Genomic DNA, 23,178 nt, shown 5'->3' on the forward strand with positions numbered 1-23,178 from the left:
TGCCAAACGGTCAACCCTTATAAAAGATTAACCATGGTTTTACTATAAATAAAACCAAAAAACATGGTTACTGTAGTTAAACCATGGTAACTACGGTTTTGCTAAACTAACCATAGTTTAACCATGCTATTTGTTGTAAAACTGTGGTTATACAAATGGTATTCAATACACCAAAAAATGGTTACTACAGTTTTACTATAATAAAAACATGGTTAAAATGCTTTTCACATTTAAAAATTAACATAACATAAATCAACATAGCATAACATAAAAAATCTTTCGGCCAGTGTTTAAAAAGACATCAGTTTTATGAAAAAATGTAAACTGTCTTAATTGCGTAATAAACATATCGATTTGGCAAGTCTATTTTAATGAGTATGATTACGTGATGTGGTGGGCTGAGGAGGGATGTTAGGATTTAAAGGCTCACTTAGACATTTTTCTCCTCAGTAAAACGTTTTGCACATAAAGAAATTAATAGCACTTCACACAAAATATCTTTGAAATCACAATTTACAATAAAATAGAGCGGGTCTCTCCTCATGAGGGCAGACGTTTGGTCTCATGACAAATTGAACACTCACTTTATCTTGATAATTTCCCTTTTATTAAACACTTTCCACTTATGGAAGAATACATTTATAAAGTTTGACTATAGAATATTTTTTGAAAACGTTTACTGTTTCGTGGTGCTGCATCCACAACGCTAGGTGTCAGGATCATATCGGCCAACATTACCAAATTGTGTACATTAAACTAATCAGCACGCATCTCAAAAAATTGAATATCGTGAAAAAAGTTATTTTGTTTTGTAACTTATTTCAAAAAGTGAAACTTTCTTAAATTCTAGATTCATTACATGTAAAGTAAAACATTTCAAAAGTTTTTTTTGTTTGTTTTAATTTTGATGATTAGAGCTTACAGCTCATGAAAGTAAAAATTCAGTATCTCAAAATATTAGAATATTTAAATTTGAGTTTCATTAAATGACCATCCCTACAGTATAAATTCCGGGTATCTCTTGTTCTTTGAAACCACAATAATGGGGAAGACTGCTGACTTGGCAATGATCCAGACAACGAACATTGACACCCTCCACAAAGAGGGTAAGTCACAGAGGGTCATTACTGAAAGGTGTGGCTGTTTACAGAGTGCTGTATCAAAACATATTAAATGTAAAGTTGACTGGAAGGAAGAAATTGGGTAGGAAAAGGTGCACAAGCAACAGGGATGACCACAAGCTTGAGAATACTGTCAAGCAAAGCTGATTCAAACACTTGGGAGAGCTTCAGAAGGAGTGGACTGAAGCTAGGTCTGGAGTCTGGAGGAAGAATAGAGAGGCACAGAATCCAAGCCACTTGAAGTCCAGTGTGAAGTTTCCACAGTCAGTGATGATTTGGGGTGCCGTGACGTCTGCTGGTGTTGGTCCATTGTGTTTTATCAAGTCCAAAGTCAATGCAGCCGTCTACCAGGAGATTTTGGAGCACTTTATGCTTCCATCTGCTGACAAGCTTTATGGAGATGCTGATTTACTTTTCCAGCAGGACTTTAGCACCTGCCCACAGTGCCAAAACCACTTCCAAGTGGTTTGCTGACCATGATATTACTGTGCTTGATTGGCCAGCCAACATTCCTGACCTGAACCCCATATGAAATCTATGGGATATTTTCAAGAGAAAGATGAGAAACAGTGGATCCAACAATACAGACGAGCTGAAGGCTCAATAGAGCCTCAGCAGTGCCACAGGCTGATCGCTTCCATGCAACACCTCACTGATGCTGGAGTTTGTGCTAAAGGAGCCCTGACCAAGTATTGAGTGCATAAATGAACATACTTTAAAGATCTTGAAAGTTTCTGTTTTGCAAATCCTTTTTTTAATTTTTTATTGATCTTAGGAAATATTCTAATATTTTGAGATACTGGATTTTTGACTTTCATGAGCTATAAGCTCTAATCATCAAAATTAAAACAAAAAAACTTTTGAAATGTTTTACTTTACATGTAATGAATCTAATATATATGTAAGTTTCACTTTTTGAAATAAGTTGCAAAAAAATACTTTTTCACGATATGTTTTGAGATGCACCTGCATATGCGAATAATAGAAATATATTTTGCCTGTTTTAGTTTAAATTAATGTTGGCACTGTTGACCTCGATTGTTTGTGACACTTTATTTTCACTGCGCCATCATAATTTACCTAGATCAGGTACCTATAATAACAAACATGATAAACAAGCTCATGCTCTGGAAACTGCTGTAACTGTCCAGCAGATGGAGCTATACACCAGTGCCTTGCTGTTCAATGTTTGTTTATCTCAAACACAATCAGATTTTTCTTTTCAGTCATAATCTGTTATTACTGTGATAGATGACATTTATTTTATTATCAGGAACAGCCTAAACACCTGTAGGGCCCCTGAGAGAGAGAGAGAGCTGGCTTTGTGTGCTCACGTGTCCGAGTGTTTCTGCTCATTGTCTGGTGTCTGCAGATTGGGGATTTATTTATAGCTGTGTCTGTCTACCTCAAAGCCCCATAATGCACCACTCCCAGATCCTGCGACTGGTGGCCTTTTTACCTAGGTCTCGAAAATAATCTCAAATCTGATCTCACAAAACATAAATAGAACAAAAGCACACACCGCACCACCTGCCCCGCAGACACAAACAGTCTGAAATGTGACTGAAAAGACGTGTCAGTCGGGTATTTACTGAAAGCCTGTGTCACGGATGATCTCTGCCATCAGATTCCCCACAATCCAATTTAATCTGCTGTATCCTGGGAAGGGATTCCTCAGGCTGACCAATAGAGTGTGAGTATCATGACGACATAGCAGTAGCCAGGTGGAAGCTGCACTTTGTCTGTAGTACATTTGTAGGCTTTTTTGGCTTAGTGCTCTGAAACTTTCTCACATAATTGATTTAGAACCTGGTTTAATTTCATTTTTTGTTTGACCAAAGAGTTTTAAGAATGCAATAACATCAGATATAATACTAAAACTTATCATAATAGCTTGGAAAGAGGTCATGGTATGGTTGGTTTTTGGATGAAACAAACTCTCATATGACATTTCTTCTGTCTGCATGGAAAGGTCAAGTTTCTACAAGAGGTTCATGCGGTCATCAGCATGGAGCAGATGTTCACCTGACACTCTGACTGGTGAGAGAAACAGCTAGGAGAAAATGCTGGAGTTAATGATTTCAAATTAAAATTTTGAATTTAGATATCTTCTTAAACTTCTGCTCTAGCTTTATAACTACTCTGAATTACTCTTAACGGGATAATTCAGACAAAAAAATATAAATCTGACATCATACACTTACCCCTATGTTGTTCCAAATGACTTTTTTCTGCAGGACACAAAACAAGACATTTTTTTTAATTTCTCATGGAAAATATTTTTTGGTCCATGCAATGAAAGTCAACCCACGGTCTTTCATTGTGTCAGTGCTTTATTAACTAAAATTATTTTTACTAACTGAAATAAAGTCAAAATAAAACAAAAAACCTAGAAAATGGAAATTAGAAATGTTGAAGTTTAAGCTGAAATTATATATATATATATATATATTGTATACACAAAAACTAACAGCAATTAATAAAACAAGGAGGGCTATTTGCACTTAGTGTAAATAGACTCTCCGATAAAAAAAGAACACTTAAAATAAAAAAATGAAAGCTAATTCAAAACATTAATAAATATTATAATAGTAGGCTATATAAATATTACTAAAATAACTGCTTTGTATGAAAAAAACATATTCTGATATTTGAACTGAAAGTATGAGTGAACAATGACAGACTGAACAACCCCTTTAGAATTTTTATTCTTGTACTGCTCTGACTTCTTTATGATATTACTTGTGCTTGTTCTCATTTCAAGTGCCTTTTGATAAAATCGCTTGCCCATATATTGTGCATGTGTGCGCTTTTCACACTATAAATGCTCAAATGTCTCAGATCAAATTTGAACTGGAGACACGAATGAAGGAGATTTCTGGACATATTTTGATGTCTCTTTTTTTTTTAAATACACTTTTAGGCCTTGTTTTACTCAACTGTGACTTTCTTTCTCATATTTGTGGTAAAACGAGACTTCTTTCTCATTGTTTGAAGATTACCGGTTTGGACTGTAATTCATCCATGCAAACCGAACCTCAGCGGACACCTAGAATAATATTCTGTCTCTGAGATGTGAGTGTATGTGTTGAAGGGGAGGATGTAGAGTGTTATGCAGCACGCAGATGGAGAGATGGAGGACAGATGGAAGGATAGAGAAAGAGAGTGAGATGGAGGACAGATGGAAGAGGAGGTGAGGTTTGGAGAGTGACTCAGCAGTCAGATTGAACGTTTGATGTGAGGGAACATCACACCCTCAGTGAGATGAGAAATCCTTCTAACACCCCCTTACATTTTAATAAATGTGATTAAACATGCTCGTGCTTGCACGGAAGCACAAGGCAAAGGGGTGAATTTCCACCTTGATTTATTGCATTCTAGACCCTAAGATGTGAAAAGCTCTCTGTTCGAGCCGAGGACACCCTAAGGAAAGAAAAACCACTAATAAAATCCCTTTTAATATTGAAGTTGATTTTCCTAAATAGTATTTAAGTTAAATTAGAACAAACATGGGTTTTGGTTTGCTTCACAGATGTGTCTTGTAATCTTGCATGTGTTTCCTCTGAAGAAATCTCAACAATGTGTTAAACTGTGCTCATATTTGCCAAGATAATAAATATCCACCGTTTTATTTCCAAGAGACCTTATATGACACAGTTTGAAATCCTATCATAAAGAGGACTTCCTGGACGCTTCAGATGACGGCTTTGGCCATGACAATTTCCTTTCCTTTTTAAAAACACCAAAATATCTGACACCACAATTCAGCACATTTTATGGAAATAGGAACATTAGTGGATATTTTGGAATTCATCATTAGTATTTGATCGATTTACAGTTGTTTCTTGTAAATAAATCTCTCAAGTAATAATTTGTGAGTTTACAAGAACATTGATTTCTTCAGTGTCCTCTACGACTGACTGCATGTGCATAGTTAAATAGGGTAAAAACAAAATGATTATGAAATATTCCTAGTACCTATTTATTTATTTAGAAGTTTTCTATAGTCATTAAAAATGATGTATAAGGTCGTAACCACATTTTGGTCCTATTACACAAATTCAGTGATAAATTTACAAATTACAAAACTAATTTAATATCTGTCAAAAAACATATTTCATATGGAAATGGAAAAACATCATTACTGGGTATTACTGGAATATTGTTCCAAATATGAATTAAGTACTTTTTTAAAAAGGCTATATATTTAGAATTAGAGTTATTAAAACAAAAAGACATGGTAAAAATAAAAATGAATATAAAATAAGATATAAGATATAATAATAAATGAAATGTATAAGTTAGTTTTAAATAACTTTAATTTAATGTTTTTTTAAATAAATTAATTGAATACAAATATCTAGCTAGCTAGCTAGCTAGCATTAGCCTACAGTCATGTGTGCACGGACTTCATTTCCCAGCGCGCATCGCGTCGTGCGATGTTTCCCACAGCTGACAGACAGTGAGCAGAGACTCACAGCAGAACGCGCAGCTCGCACGACGCGCTTCCACAGCGCACTTGGATTTGGGATTACCTCGAACCACATCTCCCTTGTGGATCCCAGCGTAGACCGCAGCTACCGTCTGTTCGGACAGTCTGATGGCATGCGTCTGTAGTAGTGCATGTGGATTGTATTTTTATTAGTAGTTGCACTCATCTCTCCATCCACGGCGTGCCCGATGCAGTGGGATGGATGGTGTTAGAGTGGGGCTGATGATGGTGGAGGAGAGTGATGAACAGAGGGACAGGGACAGGGACAGCAGCGGCAGCGGCGGTGTCGCAGCCATGGCCGCGCTACACCAGTGTGAACTGATCCAGAACATGATCGACATCTCCATCTCCAGTTTACAAGGGCTCCGGACCAAATGCGCGGCGTCCAACGATCTCACGCAGCAGGAGATCCGCACTTTAGAGGTAATAACGACGAGAGGGGCCGAAGTGCAGCGTCATGAAAGAGCGGATCCGCTCTCGCGCGCGCTTTATCCGTTTCTTCCTATTTTTGCACTGCAGCTGTTTATTGTGGTGCATTATAGAGGCGCACAGGACTGGGACTCAACCCCTCTTATTGCAATTTACCAATGAAGTATTACCATGTTTGCGCAGGGTACCGTGGTAATACTTGGAATCTGGACAGTACCGTGATGCTGTATTTTTAGAAACGCACAGTGATGTGATGGAACCTCTCTCACAAAAATATACCATGGTATTACCAGGGTTTCCTGAAGAATTTTGTCAGGGGTTCTCCATTAAACAGCAAAAAAGGTACTATGGAATTGCCATTCAGTCATCGAGGGTAGCATAGTAATATCATGGTTTCTGGATTAGGCTAAGGTGTAAATTTCACAGTAATCATATAGCAGCACAATATCAATGTACTATGGTAAGAATGGTACTACAGCCACAGTACTTTCTTCATAAATGACCATAAGAGGTTTTCTGAATTTATGTCATGTCTGTTGTGGCAAATAGTGTTTCTATAGTTATAAATTTTGGAAGCACAATATAATCAAAATTCATCAAAAATAAAACCACAAATACTAAAGTGCATTTTTGTAAGGGAAAACATCGAGCATTGGCTTATGCGTGGAGTTCACAGCACACTAACCTAGTGGGGGGTTAATTTGACCTGGTTCTGTTGACTAGGTGAAATATTCTTGGCAGCGAGATGCTGCGTAAAGCACAGCATCCCTGCTGCATCTCAGAAACAGATCCAGTCCTGATATTTTGAAAGTAAAGGCCTTCACTGGACTGTCGTCTGGTCTGTGTGATATTTTGCCAATAGTGTCTCACCCTGACTTCCACAACATTGGCAGTTAGTTGTCAGTATTGATGTGTGCTCCACCTGGAAAGTGCCCCATTGCTCCACCGGTAGGGGTAATTAATGGGGAATCAATACAGCCGTGGGGTGGATGGTGTGCAAACAGCCCCAGAGGGCCTGTAGTTTGAGTATTGGGTGAAGATGTGACCGCATGCACCAGAGTGATTGTTTTGGAGATTTGAGATGTTTGTGGAGCTCCTCCGAGGTTTTATGGAGTGTTACAGATCTGTGTTTCCTGATCTAAAAGGAAATTGGTCCTGACTGGGGCTTAAAGGCCCAAGAAGAGTAGATATATTTATATGACATTATAAAATTACTATTTTGGATTATTTTTTCATTACTATTGGCCATTTGATGTTTGTGAGCATGCATTATTAAAGATCTATATAGTTTTTTTTCTAAATAAATGAAAAACTTAATTTGTTTTAAATGCTACAAGTGATTTGAGTAATTATATTATAACGTACACCGCAAAATATGATTTTTGCAAGGAAAATACTATTTCAGTCATTCAGAATTTCATGTTTAGTTTAATGCGTTACTTGCTGTTTAATTGTAATTAATTGTGAAATTTACAAGCAATTTCTGAGTGAGAATAGTTTGTACGCCATTTTTTGTTATTGTATGAAAAATTGCTTAATATTGCATTTAACAGTATTATTAAATCGTTTGAGTTTTTAAAGATCAACTTTAAGTTAGCGTTCGCTATGAAAGTAATATAAATGAAGGGAAATGCACTATTAAATATTAATACATTTAAAATAATAATAATAATATTGCTTGATAAACGATATGGTACAGATATTCTGTACATCATAAGCTATTTCTTCCACCAAAGATAAAATAAAAAACAATTTTACAGCAAGCTGATTCCTTAAAGGAATAGTTCACCCAAAAATGGAAATTCTGTCATTAATTACTCACCCTCATGTCATTTCAAATCCATGAGATCTTTATTCATCTTCGCAACACAAATTAAGATATTTTTGATAAAATCCAAGAGCTCTCTGACCCTGCATATGCCGCAGCGTAACTGAAATGTTCCCAGACCCAGAACTATAGTAAGGACATTGATAAAATAGTCCATGTGACATCAGTGGTTCAACCGTAATTTTACAAAGCTGCGAGAATACTTTTTGTGCACAAAGAAAACCAAAATAATGACTTAATTTAACAATTCTTCACCATTCCACCATTATTGAGAGTACCATGACACTCGTTCTACGACAGCAGCACCACACGCAAGCGTTGTTTACGTAAACCTAACTCTCGATAATGGCGGAAGATGTGATTTGGAGGAGAAGAATTGTTGTATAAAGTTTACATACATTTCTATGTCTGGGAACATTTCAGTTACGTTGCTGTCTATGCAGAGTCAGAAAGCTCTCAGATTTCATCAAAAATATCTTAATTTATGTTCTGAAGACGAACGAAGTTCTCACGGATTTGAACGAAATGAGGGTGAGAAATTAATGACAGAATTTTTAAGTTCTGCTTAGTTCAGCAGAAATGTAAAAAAAATTGGTCAATAACCAATATGGCACAGATATATATTGTATGTATTGAGTAGGCCATTTTTGTGAAAATTAATTAAAGAACAGCAAACCGAATTCTTCAGGTCTGCTTCCTGCTTTAACAGGAAGTTGAATGTTCTACCTGTGTTTCAAATCAGGCACTACTGAGCCGTTAAGTCTACAGGAAATGATGGAGTCACCGCCGGGGAACGCTTTCTCAGCCTGCTTCCTCTTTATGTCTAATGTAGCACTTTCTGACTGTGTCTCCTTCTCTTAGAGCTTGTATCTCGAGTAGTTGCAGTAAATTAAACGTGGTTAATCATGTTTCAGGTAAGCAGCCCAGGTTTTTCTGAGTTCTCTGAGCCCTCAGCAGCCAGCATTACCTGTTTAACCCGGGTGAACAGGTTGATGTATTGTAAGTGTGCTCTTATGAGCGTTGTTCTGAGGGATAGATGGAGCACGTCAGTACTCCAGCTGTGTAACAGGCCCTGGATGAACAGTAGATCTGAAGTGGTCGCATTCAAACCCTCACCACTTCCCATACACTTCAGCGCAATCAAGAGACGCTTGAACTCGCATTAGATTCTCACTGAAAGCTCTTTATAACATCACTTCATGTCTTTTTTTAACAGCTCACCACTCTGGCCAGGAGATAATTATTCTCAGTCTCTCCTGCTGAAGTGCTGTGTGGTTATGTTTGACCGAATGTTCTCACTCTCTCCCACATCTGCCGTCTGATCTGCACCTTTTTCCGATCTGCATCGATTTTGAATTGCTGGTTTACGCAAGTAGGAAGTGTTTCTGGATGAACGTTGTTGATACTGGAGCAACGTTGCTATCAAACTGTCAGATTTTAGGGTTAAAGTCAGCATGAAATAGTGTTCGAAACCCTTTTTAAACGGGGTATGGAGAAAATGTGGGGTAGGATTTGATATTGTCCATTGAGAACCTGTGTTGTTTTTGTGAACTGAAATTTTTTTTAAATCGTTTTTTAAAAAACCTAAATGAAAATTTGAAATGTATGGAGCCCCGCACATGACATGCAGGAAAAAAATAGTAGGCTAAATCGTGTGCACGATTTACTATTTCGTTCCCTCGATTTATAAATTGTGCACACGATTTACTAATTCGTTCCCTTGATTTGCTAAATCGTGCACTCGATTTATAAATCGAGGGAAGGAATTAGTAAATTGTGCGCACGATTTAGCAAATTGAGGGAACGAAATAGTAATCGTGTGCACGTTTTAGTAAATCGAGGAACGAAATAATAATCTTGTGCACGTTTTAGTAAATCGAGGGAACGAAATAGTAATCTTGTGCACATTTTAGTAAATCGAGGGAACGAAATAGTAATCGTGTGCATGTTTTAGTAAATCGTGCGCACGGTTTATTTATTTTTTCTTGCATGTCATGTGCAGGGCTCCGTAGAAATGTTATACAACTAAATGGAAAAAAGATTTTGTAATTTTAATACTTAAATTTAAACTAAATAAAAATAAAGTTAAATAGTGATATAATTTTTTTTAATGAAAACTGAAAGTATAAAAATGAAAGCTTATTCAAAATATTAAGAAATACTATAATAGAATATAAATAAAACTAAAATAACGCTGTTGGGAACTGATTGGATTGTGAGTAGTGATGCACAGATGTTACATTTTTTACAGATACTTTGAAAATTGTTTTCATATGCCTGATGACTGATAAATGGCTGATATTAACTTCTATATTATTTTGTTTAAATAAATTAAAAATAAAACTCTAAAAGCTAAAATAAATAATATTACATTTTACAAGTGAATTGAGCCATCACAGCATTTTAATGTGTAAATGCAAAATTGATATTCATTTTGAGACTGGCTAAAGATTATTCGTTTTAAGTGAGTGATTTTATTTTTATTTTTATTTTCAGATTTCATTTTTTTTTTGCAATTTTGTTTTGTGCTTTTGTCACATTTTTTGCTTTGTTTTATATATTATTTAGGTTTAATTTCTCTTTATTTTTTTCCAGCGAGTAATTTTATTACTTGAACTGTATTTTAATTTTAAAGTTTTTCATATAATTTTTATATTTTATTCTATTTCTGCTATTTTTTAATTAACAAAAGTGTTTATAATGGTTTTAGTTTTAGTTAATGATAATAACCTGCTAGGGTGATAGTACTTGCGTTCTATTCTTCTGGACATTGATCAAGAAACATGTAAATTTAGCACAATCACATGAAATCATTTTTACTGATCAAACCAGAGCAAATCAGCTTGCACCCTATGTCTTTTTCTCAAGACTTGGGAATGTTAGTCCTGCTGCACCAGTTGTTTCCCCAGCTGCTGCTTCCAGAGTGAGATTGGTGTGTCTCCTCACATCTTTTCATTGTGTAGATTTTGATGAACTGTGATGTTTGATTCCGACAGCATGAGATGCCGTCTCAGGAACGCCGTGACCTACTTATATGCAGAGATCTTCAATCTCTCTGTGGATAAACGAGTTTGTTGATGATAAAAAAGAAGAGCTAGCTTGGCTCCAGAGGGGTCCTGTTCTGTGGACTCGAGCGGTCAGCTGTTGAAGCCCTCATCAGTCTGGGCTCCCCCCGCAGTGCTGTTTGAGAGAGTTTTGCAGTGCATTCGTGTCGTGTGCTGTCGTGGCTGTGGCTATATTTAGATGTCTTCCTCCCTACGCGTTTTCAGGGTTGGTTGTTAAATAAGAAAATAATGACGTGAAGAGCATGAGCGAGGGGGGGAGGGGAGAGGGAGAGTGCCAGCCAATCAGCTTGCGTCTGTTTGAGGGCTCCCAATAGACTGGGAATGGGGAGGGGGCGACAGATTCAGCCAAGCAGAGCAGGTAAGAGATGTTCCATCATTACTCGTGGCTGTCTCAGCGCTGAGCTCTTCCCCTGATATTCTCCAGCGCATCTGAGCTGCGTCACTAAGGACTGATGAGGAGCTGTCATCCTGGCTGGCAGCGATCATGTAATACGATGTAGACGATCAGATTGTTTAATCAAATAACGCTCTTTGATGGCAAGATTGTCAGATCTTCACTGTTTTTGGTATTTATGAACATGTGAGGAACATTTTCAAACCTTCATCCACATTTCCTCTCAGATGTGAAGATCTGACCTCCTGCTTGAGTGTTTGGTGGACCACAAAACCAGTCATAAGGGTCGATTTTTTTAAATTGAGATTTGTACATCATTTGAAAGCTGAATAAATAAGCTTTCCCTTGATGTATGGTTTGTTAGGATACAACAGTATTTGGCTGAGACGCAACTATTTGAATATCTGGCATGGATACGTCTTTTACGTTTGTTTACGCTATGATTTGAACGAAAACAGCGTGGCTGACACAGAACAGCGTACGCAGTTTGCGTCCAGCGGATATTCTCCAAAATGGTGCTACGCTGACACAGATGAGACGAATTGTTGAATAAAGTCGTTAATTTTTTTTCTTTAACGTACAAAAAGTATTCTCGTAGTATATACACACACACACTCAAAATGAAATTATATATATTAGGGGTGGCACGGTACATGTATTCATACCGAACCGTCACGGTACGGACATCTCGGTTCGGTGCATGAGGCCTTACAACGAATACAGGCAATTCACCCCCAATCCAGAAGGGGGCGCCCTCAGTAATGCAGCGCTGTTTGATAACCGCCAGCAGAAGAACAACGAATGCCATGAGTTGCGCACTTGAAAACAAAGCCCCCTAGACAGTGACCATGTGCTGATTCTATACGTGTCTCTCACTGACAAAGGAGTATACTTTAAAGGCTTGTGCACTCAACTGTTTGCGAAATGGAGCATTGTGCTCGTGTATCCTACCTCTCTCTTTCGGCAAAAATCCAAATAATATTAATATTTCCATATTTGCGATGTAACGTATCTGAATGCGAAACTATTATTTATTATGTAAATGATAGGCTTTGTACTTCAGTCGGGTTCCAACGGTGACACAGAGGCGCGCACTGATGTTTGATTCACTGTAGCCTAATTTATTTTGATAAAGTACCAACTGTGCTGACAAGTTAGCAATGCTGGATCTGATGTGTTTTTTGTGTGTGTATGCGCACGCGCTCTGGTGTGATCACTTCAACTTTTTCCTTATACCAGCAGAATCAAATTTAAACACTTATTTCCTTATTAATAATGCATCACTGTATAAAGGTCTGCTTTTATTTGTATACACTCACAATGAAAACAAAAAAAGAAAACAAATAAGATGTCGCTTTCTGCCATTTGAGTTTCCTTTCTGTGAACAAATTAAGCATGTCACAAAAATGAACTGAAACTCAGCATATATAGGCTGTCGCACTGTTTTTTCCCCCTTGTTTATCTGTAAACTAAATCAAATATATTTCAAGAATGTATTCCTTGTATGTGTATATATATGTACTGCAGATTTTATATATATATATATAACAATGTAATAATATTTAGTATTTTCACATCTAGGTGGGAAAAAATAGTAATTTGTACTACTGTCTGTTCAAAATAAATGAAAAGAAACCGAGCATAGTAGATTATTATTATTTTTTTCCCCTGTTGTACCGAAATCGTATCGAACCGTGACCCCGAACCGAGTGCGTGCGAACCCTGACATCTGTGTACCATGCCACCCCTAATATATATATATATATATATATATATATATATATATATATATATATATATATATATATATATATATATATATATATATATATATATATATATTATTTTATATATAAAAAATGTGTAAAATATTCATTGTGTAAATTTATATATATATATATATATATATATATATATATATATATATATATATATATATATATATATATATATATATATATATATATATATATATAATAAATTGTAATTGTAGTTTTAGTGTGTGTTTGTTAGAATAAAATACGTTTTGTACATACTATACAATTATGATATTTGATGAAATATATATAATCTTTTATAATACATTTTAAACATTAGATAAAATATTTAAATTTTGTATTTTTTAGATATTATTATTAAGATGTAATGTAATATAATTTAATATATTCACAATTGTTACTGATATTAATTGAAAGTTTAGATTAGAACATTAATTAGTCTTTGGATATTTACTTAAATCCAGTGTACATGTACTAAGTAGTTTTCCAACTTCCAATTAATCTAAATTTTTTGTTTAATTGTATTAAAAAAACCTGAATATGTAGTTTGTGTCATTAATTATCAAGTCAAGAACTCAAATTGTGTTTTTCTTTGAGCTGCTGGGAATGGATGAACGTTTATTTCTTCTATAATGAATCCCTAATACAGGCTCATTAATACTCCTGTATCTTATGAGATTATCGGTGTCAGCATATACACAGACACACGACCCACATGTGACACGACACTTTACATGTATAAACGTCTGTGAAGCAGTGCAGGGATTAGCTGCAGGTTTTTGTAAATCTCTCGTGTGTGTGTAGTGCTGGGGATTGTCTGAGGTCGGCATTAAACTCCTGTGCGTCCTGCAGGAAGTTGAGGCCTGGGGGCAACTTGTAAGCAGGGATTGGCGTTAAGCACATTACACCAGGGTGACAGGTGAAACTGCATAGAGAGACATGCTAATCAATGTGGATCAGGCGGTTACCTCACAGCTTTTACCTGTGGTCGCATTGTTTACGTTTTTCTGCAGATCTGTCTGTGGTCTTTGAGCAGCTGGGCGGTTCCTGCCCTTTGGCTGTCAATCACACCTGCTGACCTCACTGAGCCGTTGTCATGGCAGCCTCGTCCCTGTGTTTGCAGTCGGGCAGGTGCGACACCATTACATGATTACCATAACATTTAAATCACTAAATGATAGATTTTGGTTCATTTTACATGTGAAATAACATTATGCAGTGATTTGATGGTGCTTTTGTCTTGACGCACATGTGTTTGACTCCATTTTAGTTTGTTCCTGATGTTGTATTGCTGTCTGAGAACAGGTTGCCCCAGATATTCCTCAGTAAGATTAAAAACCTCATCTTTTTATCAGCTTCCCTTTAAAAAAAAAAAAAAAAAAGCGTGTTATCATGGTATTACTATGATCGGGTGCTATTTCCATGTTACTTTGATATACCATTGTATAAATTATTACTGTTTTTAATTTTTATTATTGAATAATATGTTCCCATGGTGCCAAGGTATTTTAAAAACCTTATTATGTTACTACATTGGAAATTAATCACAAATTATATCTCTTTAATATCTCAGTTGTTGCTCCAAGACAGCATTGAGAAGGATGGACACTTTGGACACTTTTTGGCTACAGTTTTTACTTCTCAGATTTTTTCGTAGTGATTTTTGTGGTTCGACTTATTTAAACTTTTAAGTTAGTTGCAAATGCAAAACTTAATTTTTTTATTAGTTCATATTTAATTTTATTTCGGCTTATTTCAGTTAACAAAATGTTTTAGTTTTAGTTCGCGACACTGCTAGGTTATTAATTGTGTTTCGTTCTTCTGAGTTTTCTAGTCTATAATCTAACCTATATCTATAATCTGTAATCTCCTCTAGAGTCAGAATCAAAAGATTCTCAACAATCCATATTAAATTTTAAAAACGTATATAAATTTAAATGTAATGTTATTAATTAATAATAATATTTTCCCATTTGTGACATTTTCTCATTTATTTCTACAAAAAAAAATGTATTTCTGAGAATGTCTTAGAATATCCTAGACAAAGTTGATCGTTAAATATAAATATAGAAGAAGATGTTTTGAAAAATGTTTAAGGTTTTTGTTTTGTTCATAGAATGAGTCAGTGGGGTCCAGAACAACACTGTTTGGACAAATCATCTTGTTTTGTATTCCACTAAATGATAACAGAACTTTTTTTGGGTGAACTTTAAGTCTCCTAAACCATGGAAGAGCAACTTCTCATCAATGCATGTCCAAAAATGTTTTGCCTCTGTAGGAACATTTTTAGCTTCAATAAACTAAAAATATTATCATATTGTATGTGATGATACAACAAACTCAGAACAAGTTGATGATTCAACAAACGCAGATTTGTAGATTATGACTAGATGATTGTGCCATGCTGTGTAGAGATGTCTAGTTTTTACCATGTTTTTCTGTCTGTGGGAAAATCCCACTCTGAAAAAAAAAAAGCGTTACTGACAACCCAGGAGTGTAGTTGCTAGGAAACCTGACGTCACACTTTCACCAGTTTATTGTTATCAGTGATGAGTGTGTGTGTGTGTGCACAGAGACAGCAGCACAAGCTCAGGACCTAGTCTGGTCATCATTTAACCTGGGTCACGCATGCGTGTGTTATGAATATGAGAAATTCAACTGGAGAGACTAAAATACAGAGACTTTTTATCCTGCTAGACAATTTAGTAAATAGATTTGATACAAAGACATTTCCAGTGAGCTCTATAATACCTGGAGGAAGCTAGCTGTTACCATTCCCATTCATCTCAATGGCAGTTGCAACTTTAGTGTAGTGCACAACTTAAAATCTGCTCTCAGAAATAACGCAACCCACATAAATGAAGTGTTTAGCTTTGTTAGTTTCCTGTGTTAAGATGAGAGGAGTTGAGATGGTGGGCTTTGTTGTTTGGTCTGAGAGAAATAGGCTGTTGGTGTGTCTCTGCAGGCTTTAAGCCATTGCGGCCTTAACTTTCACACCAACAGCGAAGAATCATCCTGTTCATCTCCGTCTAGCTTTGGCCAAGCCCCAAAATCAATGTTCACGGAGACGAACCAACAAAAGAACATGAAAGTGGGTGTTTCTCTGCTTTGCTCAGAGCTGTGAGACTAGAAAACCAGGAATCGTGCCAGTGCTGTGGCCGTTATGGTGGACACCACGATTAGTTCCAGAATCGTGACCTTCTTTTTGAGCACATGTTCAGAAAGTAGTCATGGACTTCTTTTATTGTTCCCTGATTAACTTTTAAAGATACCAGTTATAGTTTATAAACCATAGGTAACTCTGCTGGACAAACAGAGTCCAGCTTAAGGTGGTCAAGCGGCTTTATAGGATGTGGTGGTAGTTTTGTTGCTGTTCCAAGGTGATTTACCAGTTCTGACCAGCTTGACCAAAGTGGTCATCTAGAAGCCAAGTAAAAACCACCAGAAGCTGGTTTGACCTATATATGCTAGAAGTTAAAACAATGGATGGATGATCTCATTAAAGAGGTTAGATCAATATAACTGTGATTTCAATTAAAAGATCTAAGGACAATAGAGGCTAAGAATAATAAAGAATCTGTAAAAAAAAAAAAAATTATATATACACACACACACACACACACACACACACACACACACACACACACACACACAGGTGTGTGTATATATATATATATATATATATATATATATATATATATATATATATATATGTATATATATATATATATATGTGTATATATATGTGTGTATATATATATATATATGTGTATGTGTATGTGTATATATATATATATATATATATATATATATATATATATATATATATATATATATATATATATATATATATATATATATATATATATATATATATATATGTGTATGTGTGTATATATATATATATATATATATATGTGTATGTATATGTATATATAAAATATATTTTTATATATATATATATATATATATAAAAATTGATGAATAGAAAGATCAAAAGAACATCATTTATATGAAATAGAAACTCTTTGTAATATTATAAATATTGCAATAACGTATTATTACTATTTCTATAAACTATTACTATTTCTATAAAAAATATTATTGCACTACTCATATTTTGCATAGACTTGATATTGTTTAACAATACTATTGCACACACAACCAGTGGTATTAATTACCACTGTTCTTCTGTTGCTGCTGTTCATACTGTACGTATAACCCTATATTTGCACCCCTATTTATATTCTGTACATACTCTGTTTAATATTGTATTTGGCAACTCCATTGTGCATACTGTAAGCTATAGCTTCACGTACTCTGCAGTTATCTGTATATAAAACACTATATTCTTACACTTCTGGTTAGATGCTAAGTGCATTTCATTAGCTGAGTACTTGTACTCTGCATAATGACAATAAAGTTGAATCTAATCAAAAAAATCTTTACCGTCACTTTAGATCAATTAATGGAAACCTTGCTAAATAAAACAATATTTTTAAATGATATATATATTTGATTAAAAGAAAATAAAACTTAAAATAATAGCCATTACAAATTCATGCAAACATGTTCTGTGCACATTTAGTTTCTTCAAAAATAAATAAATAATAACCAGGAACCTTGTCCTAATGTTAAAGGAACGTTGTTATGTTTCCCTAATGTTAGCATACAAGAGTCTGCACTAAAATACCAGTTGCTACAGCTTGTGTTACAGTGGAACAGTGGCTTAGTACTAGATGTAAGTATGCCCAATATCTATATTCAGAAACTGTATAGCACCTTGATAATGGCTATAAAATAGAGCTTTTTAGCTGGAAATGGTTCAGGATTCTCTTGTGTGTAGTGTGCAGGATGTGAGCATCAGATGAGACCTTGTGCTGTTGAACAGTTGTGAGGCCTTTTTGTTAATGCTGAAATCTGAGAGCTGTTAAAAACTCAGACCTCAAGCACTTGACACAAATTTTCATATTGACTGCGATGGATAAAAGCTTTTGAATGGCAGTTGAGCTTTATTGAGTGGAGTGCTCACTGTCCTCTGTGTAATTAGCATTTAGCTGTTAGCAATGGAGCTTTAATTGCTTGTTTATTGGCTCTGACCTCCCACAACGTGCTTTCGGTTCCCTGTCCTCCTACGCGTGTGACCCCTGACCCCGGCTGGTGTTTATACTGCCGTCTGCTATGAGATGCTCGCCTGCAGTGCGCGGGTCCTTTGTTGGCTTCTGCCGCGACAGTGTGCTCAAGGTCTTTTTCTTTTTTACTGAAATATGTGTGTGCGAGTATGTGTACAAAAGAGAGTGCGTTTGTAAGCTGATGGCTCTTGAGAGGTTGTCATTGAAGCTCTGATTCACCTGTTGAGGTACTGGTTTCTCTCAGAGCCGTGTGCGTGTGTATGTAACGGAGATAAAGACTGAGAACTTTCAGCCAGAAAATCCCCAGCACAAAGATCTGATCACTGCATTAACGCAAAGGCCTTTAAACAGAGCACAAATTGAGTGTAGTTTTAGTATGCTAGGATCAGTTTGAGAACGTAGGAATCATTTGAAATAACGGGTAACGATTTGATAATGTATGTATTATTTTGAATATATGAGTGACATTTTAAGTATCTAAGGACCAGTTTGAGTATATAGTGATTAATTTGTTTATGCTAGGGATTAGTATAAGTATGTAGGCATCATTTTAAGTATATAATGATTAGTTTGAGTGTTTAGTGATCAGTCTGAGAATACAGGGATCAGTTCAAGTATGTGGACTTGATTTCAAGTATATAGAGATCAGTTTGAATATCCAAGGGATTAGTCTGAGTATGCAGGGATCAGTTTAAGGATGTAAGCATTATTTTAAGTATGTAATGATTAGTTTGAGTATTGGTGATCAGTCTGATTATACAGTTCAAGTATGTGGATTTGAAGTATATAGAAATCAGTTTGAGTATGCAAGGGATCAGTCTGAGTATACAGACATACAAGGGATCAGTTTAAGTATGTAGGCATCATTTTAGGTATAAAAGATCAGTTTGAGTATATAGTGATCAGTCTTAGTATGCAAGGGATCAGTTTAAGTATGTGGGCATCATTTGAGGTATATAAAGATCAGTTTTGAATATACAGTGATCAATTGGAGTATACAAGGGATCAATTTAAGTATGTGGGCATAATTTTAAGTACGTAAGGATCAGTTTGAGTATATAGTGATCAGTCTGAGTATGCAAGTGATCAGTTTAAGTATGTGGACATCATTTTAAAGTTGCCATAGAATGCACTGATACACTATTTTAAATTGTTCTCTGATATCTACATAGAAGGTATGTGGCTTAGGTAAGGGCAAAAATTCTCCAGAAACGGTTTTACATGTGCATTTACAACCCTAGGATTTCTCCCTAGAATGAAATGGTCTGTTATTGGCATATTTGGAAGGGTCATGAATAATAATGTTGAGCTCTGCTCTGATTGGCTGTTTCACAGTGCGGCTCATTTCAGTAGCTCACGGCAGGAAGGAAACACAGGGAGGAAAATATATATTTCAATACTTTTTCTCACAGTTATATGGTCGGGTAATTATACTGTAAATAAAATGCGGGCATCAGGGAGCTGCTATTAATATGCGGGGCACTGAAACTGCTTTCAAATGCACGATCGCTTTTTACTTTCGCTTTCGAGATTTGATCTCACGAACTCTGTTTATACTATGGAGCGGCAGTACTTACCACACATTTTACAAGATCAGATGCTTGTCAGTGGTGCTCAGGGTCTGTAAATCATTCACCATCATCCTCAGTCATCTCTCCTTACTCTGTTTATGTGGTAAGTGAAATCTTATGTACTGTAATGTAACGGGCTACCGCTAGCAAGGAGCTAACCATGTCCCTTTAGTGGCTTTTATTAGAATGCGTTATTTGCTTTCCGTGCCTTTCTGAATACAGACACCAACCCATCCCTGCAATTCACATCCCCTGCACAGCCTGGAACATAACATTTATTTCCATGATCTGCCATTTCCGCTGTTGTCCTCGCTTGTTTCTTCACAATACCTGCAGAACTGATGATTCGGCTGGCGGCTGCCCTAGAACATGGGCGAGTATATGCAAATGTTGGGGGTGTAACTATTAGTGATCCGACTGTTACGTCACAGTCGGTGTTAAGTTCTGATTCGCCTATTTTTCAGTGGTCTTTTTTTATTCACAAGATGTACATAAGAAGGAGGAAACAATGGTGTTTGAGGCTCACGGTGTGCCATTTTCATGTACAGAACTCTTATTATTTAACTATGCCAAGGTAAATACAGTTTTCCATTCTATGACACCTTTAAGTAAATGAAGAGAAGTTTTCGTATGGGATCGTTTTACGTGGGCGTGATTTTGCAGATATAAAGATCCATTTGACTAATTTTGAGTTTATTGTGATCAGTGAGTGAGAGAATAAGTTTGAGTTTGAGTACGCAGGGATCAGTATGAGTATAAAAATGAGTTTTGGTATGTGTGGGTCATTTTGCATATGTAACGTATGTCAGATTAAATGTATAAAATCAATCAGAATATGATTTTGGCAGTTTGAAAATTAAAAGGTCTCTTTGAACATGCAGGTAAGATTATACACATCAGTGGATTATGCAGAGATCAGTTTATATATTCTGTGTGTATATGTTGGTGTGTCTGGTAATGATGATCGAGGGATGAAGTGTGTCTGGCCACTGCTGTTTAACGCATGTATAAGCGTGCTTTTCTCATTAAAGCAGTGATTGCAGGCGGCCACAGTGGGATGGGGGGCGACGGAGGAGGGGAAAGTGTGAAAGGATGACTCGTTTTATGGCCGTCGGCCTCATGGTAACGAGTCTCTGTGCGTCAGTGAGCCGCTGACCTGAACTGTCACAGCAGGTGAGCCCTCCTCTCACCCTACCCCCTCGTTCTCTCTCTCTCTGTCCCACTATTTCCCCTTTCTCTTCTTTCTGTCTCACTGCGTCATGAGCACTTCTGTTCTGCTGAGGTGTCTGTGTGGCCCGTCCAGGAAGCTGGATATAGGAATAGGTGTGGTTTTTTGAGTGTATTGGTGAATTTGAGGTGGGTCAGCATTCTGCACCGAGCTGGAAAATTCCTCCTGCATAAGCCAGTGTGGTTTGTTTGTGAAAGATATGGGAGTGTGTTTATTATCCAGAACAGGCCAGAATGGGGAGAAATCCTGCAGCCCAGTGCATATGGCGGCATGTACAGCTGGAAGCAGACGGCGACGGCCACGTTTGACGAGACGGACTGCCGTCTTAGCCTCCGTGTGAACTCTGCGTCTCGTGGAGCTGTGATGTCAGAACGCTCCTACCGTCAGCGCAGTGTTCCGATGACACTCGGTTGCCATGCCAGCAGTGCAGTCGCCCCCATGAGGAGGGCTGCAGCTCCCTTCCATATAATAACAGTTATTTATAGCTGACAGCCCTGTTTGCTGAAGGGGAGCACAAAAAAGAGAGAGGGAGAGAAAATCCAGTCAGATTTCCAACTGCGTGCGTTCTGATGCCGTGTTATTTATCAGACTTGCAGGTGCTGCGATTTAATGGCGACTGATGCTGAAATCTGGCTGATGAGAGACCATGCAGTAATGCATAGCTTTGGATCGGTGTTAATTTTGACATATTTGTCACTGATTAATTTATGTACCGGAATGACACTGCAATTATTATAATTTTTTTTACCTTTTTTTTGTGCATATATACACACACGCAAACACGCACACACACACACACACACACACATACATACATATATACAGTCATGGCCAAAAATATCGGCAGCCTTGGTAAATCTGATCAAAGAAGGCTGTGAAAATTAATCTGCATTGTTAATCCTTTTGATCTTTTATTTAGAAAATTCACAAAAATCTAACCTTTCATTGGATAATAAGAATTTAAAATGGGGGGAAATATCATTATGAAATAAATGTTTTTCTCAAATACACGTTGGACACAATTATTGGCACCCCTAGAAATTCTTATGAGTAAAACATCTCTGAAGTATATTCCCATTAATATTCACAATTATGAGCACTCCAGGGTGATTATGAACATGAAATTATCCTGCCATGGCTTCCTGTTTCACAGAAATATAAATAGGAGGGAAAACAAAGCCCAAATTCCCTTAATCATCCATCACAATGAGAAAAACCAAAGAATATATTTCTGATGTGCAGCAAAAGATAATTGAGCTTCACAAATTAGTGAAGTGGCTTTAAGAAAAGAGCTAGAACAGTGAAAATTCCCATTTCCACCATCAGGATTTCCAATCAACATAACATGTTACGAAACTGCCTGGAAGAGGACGTGTGTCTACATCGTCCTAATGCACGGTGAGAAGGAGAGTTTGAGTGGCTAAAGACCCTCCAAGGACCACAGCTGGAGAATTGCAGAAAATAGTTGAGTCTTGGGGTCAGAAAACCTTAAGAAAAATTGTCAAACAGCACCTACGTCACCACATGTTGTTTGGGAGGGTTTCAAGAAAAATTCTCCTAGCTCATCCAAAAACAAACTCCAGCATATTCAGTTATCAGACACGACTGGAACTTCAAATGGTACTGGCTTCTATGGTCAGATGAAACTAAAAGATGAGCTTTTTAGCAGCAAACACTCAAGATGGGTTTGGTCAACACGGATGGATAAGTACCCCATGTGTACAATGAAATATACTGCTGTATTTTTGATGTTGTTGGCCTATATTTCTGCTGGAGGTCCTGGACATCTTGTTTAGACACATGGCATCATGGATTCTATCAAATACCAACAGATAAAAAATCAATAAGTGACTGACTCTGTTAGAAAACTTATAATGGGCCATGTTTGGATCTTCCAACCGTACAATAATCCAAACACAAACCTCAAAAACAACACAAAAATGGGTCACTGAGCACAAAACCAAGCTTCTGCTGGCCGTCCCAGTCCTCTGACCTGAACCCTGTAGAAAATGAGTGGTGAACTGAAGAGAAGAAGCACCAACATGGAGCTGTGAATCTAAAGGGTCTGGAGTGATTCTGGATGAAGGAATGGTCTCTGATCTCTTGTCAGGTGTTCTCTAACCTCATCAGACATTATAGG

General features: G+C 36.6%; 1 protein-coding gene across 1 annotated transcript in view; it reads left to right on the forward strand.

The window, feature by feature from the left end:
* Positions 1–5,525: 5,525 nt before the first annotated feature.
* Positions 5,526–23,178, forward strand: part of ksr1a (kinase suppressor of ras 1a) — a 53,907-nt gene continuing 36,254 nt past the window's right edge. The window contains exon 1 of the mRNA XM_058788714.1: positions 5,526–6,036. Within this exon, the coding sequence (XP_058644697.1) occupies positions 5,812–6,036 (225 nt within the window). The 5' untranslated portion in view covers positions 5,526–5,811. The remainder of the gene's footprint in view (positions 6,037–23,178) is intronic.

This window comes from Onychostoma macrolepis, chromosome 10 (genome assembly GCF_012432095.1).
Source record: "Onychostoma macrolepis isolate SWU-2019 chromosome 10, ASM1243209v1, whole genome shotgun sequence".
NCBI classification, from domain to species: Eukaryota; Metazoa; Chordata; class Actinopteri; order Cypriniformes; family Cyprinidae; genus Onychostoma; species Onychostoma macrolepis.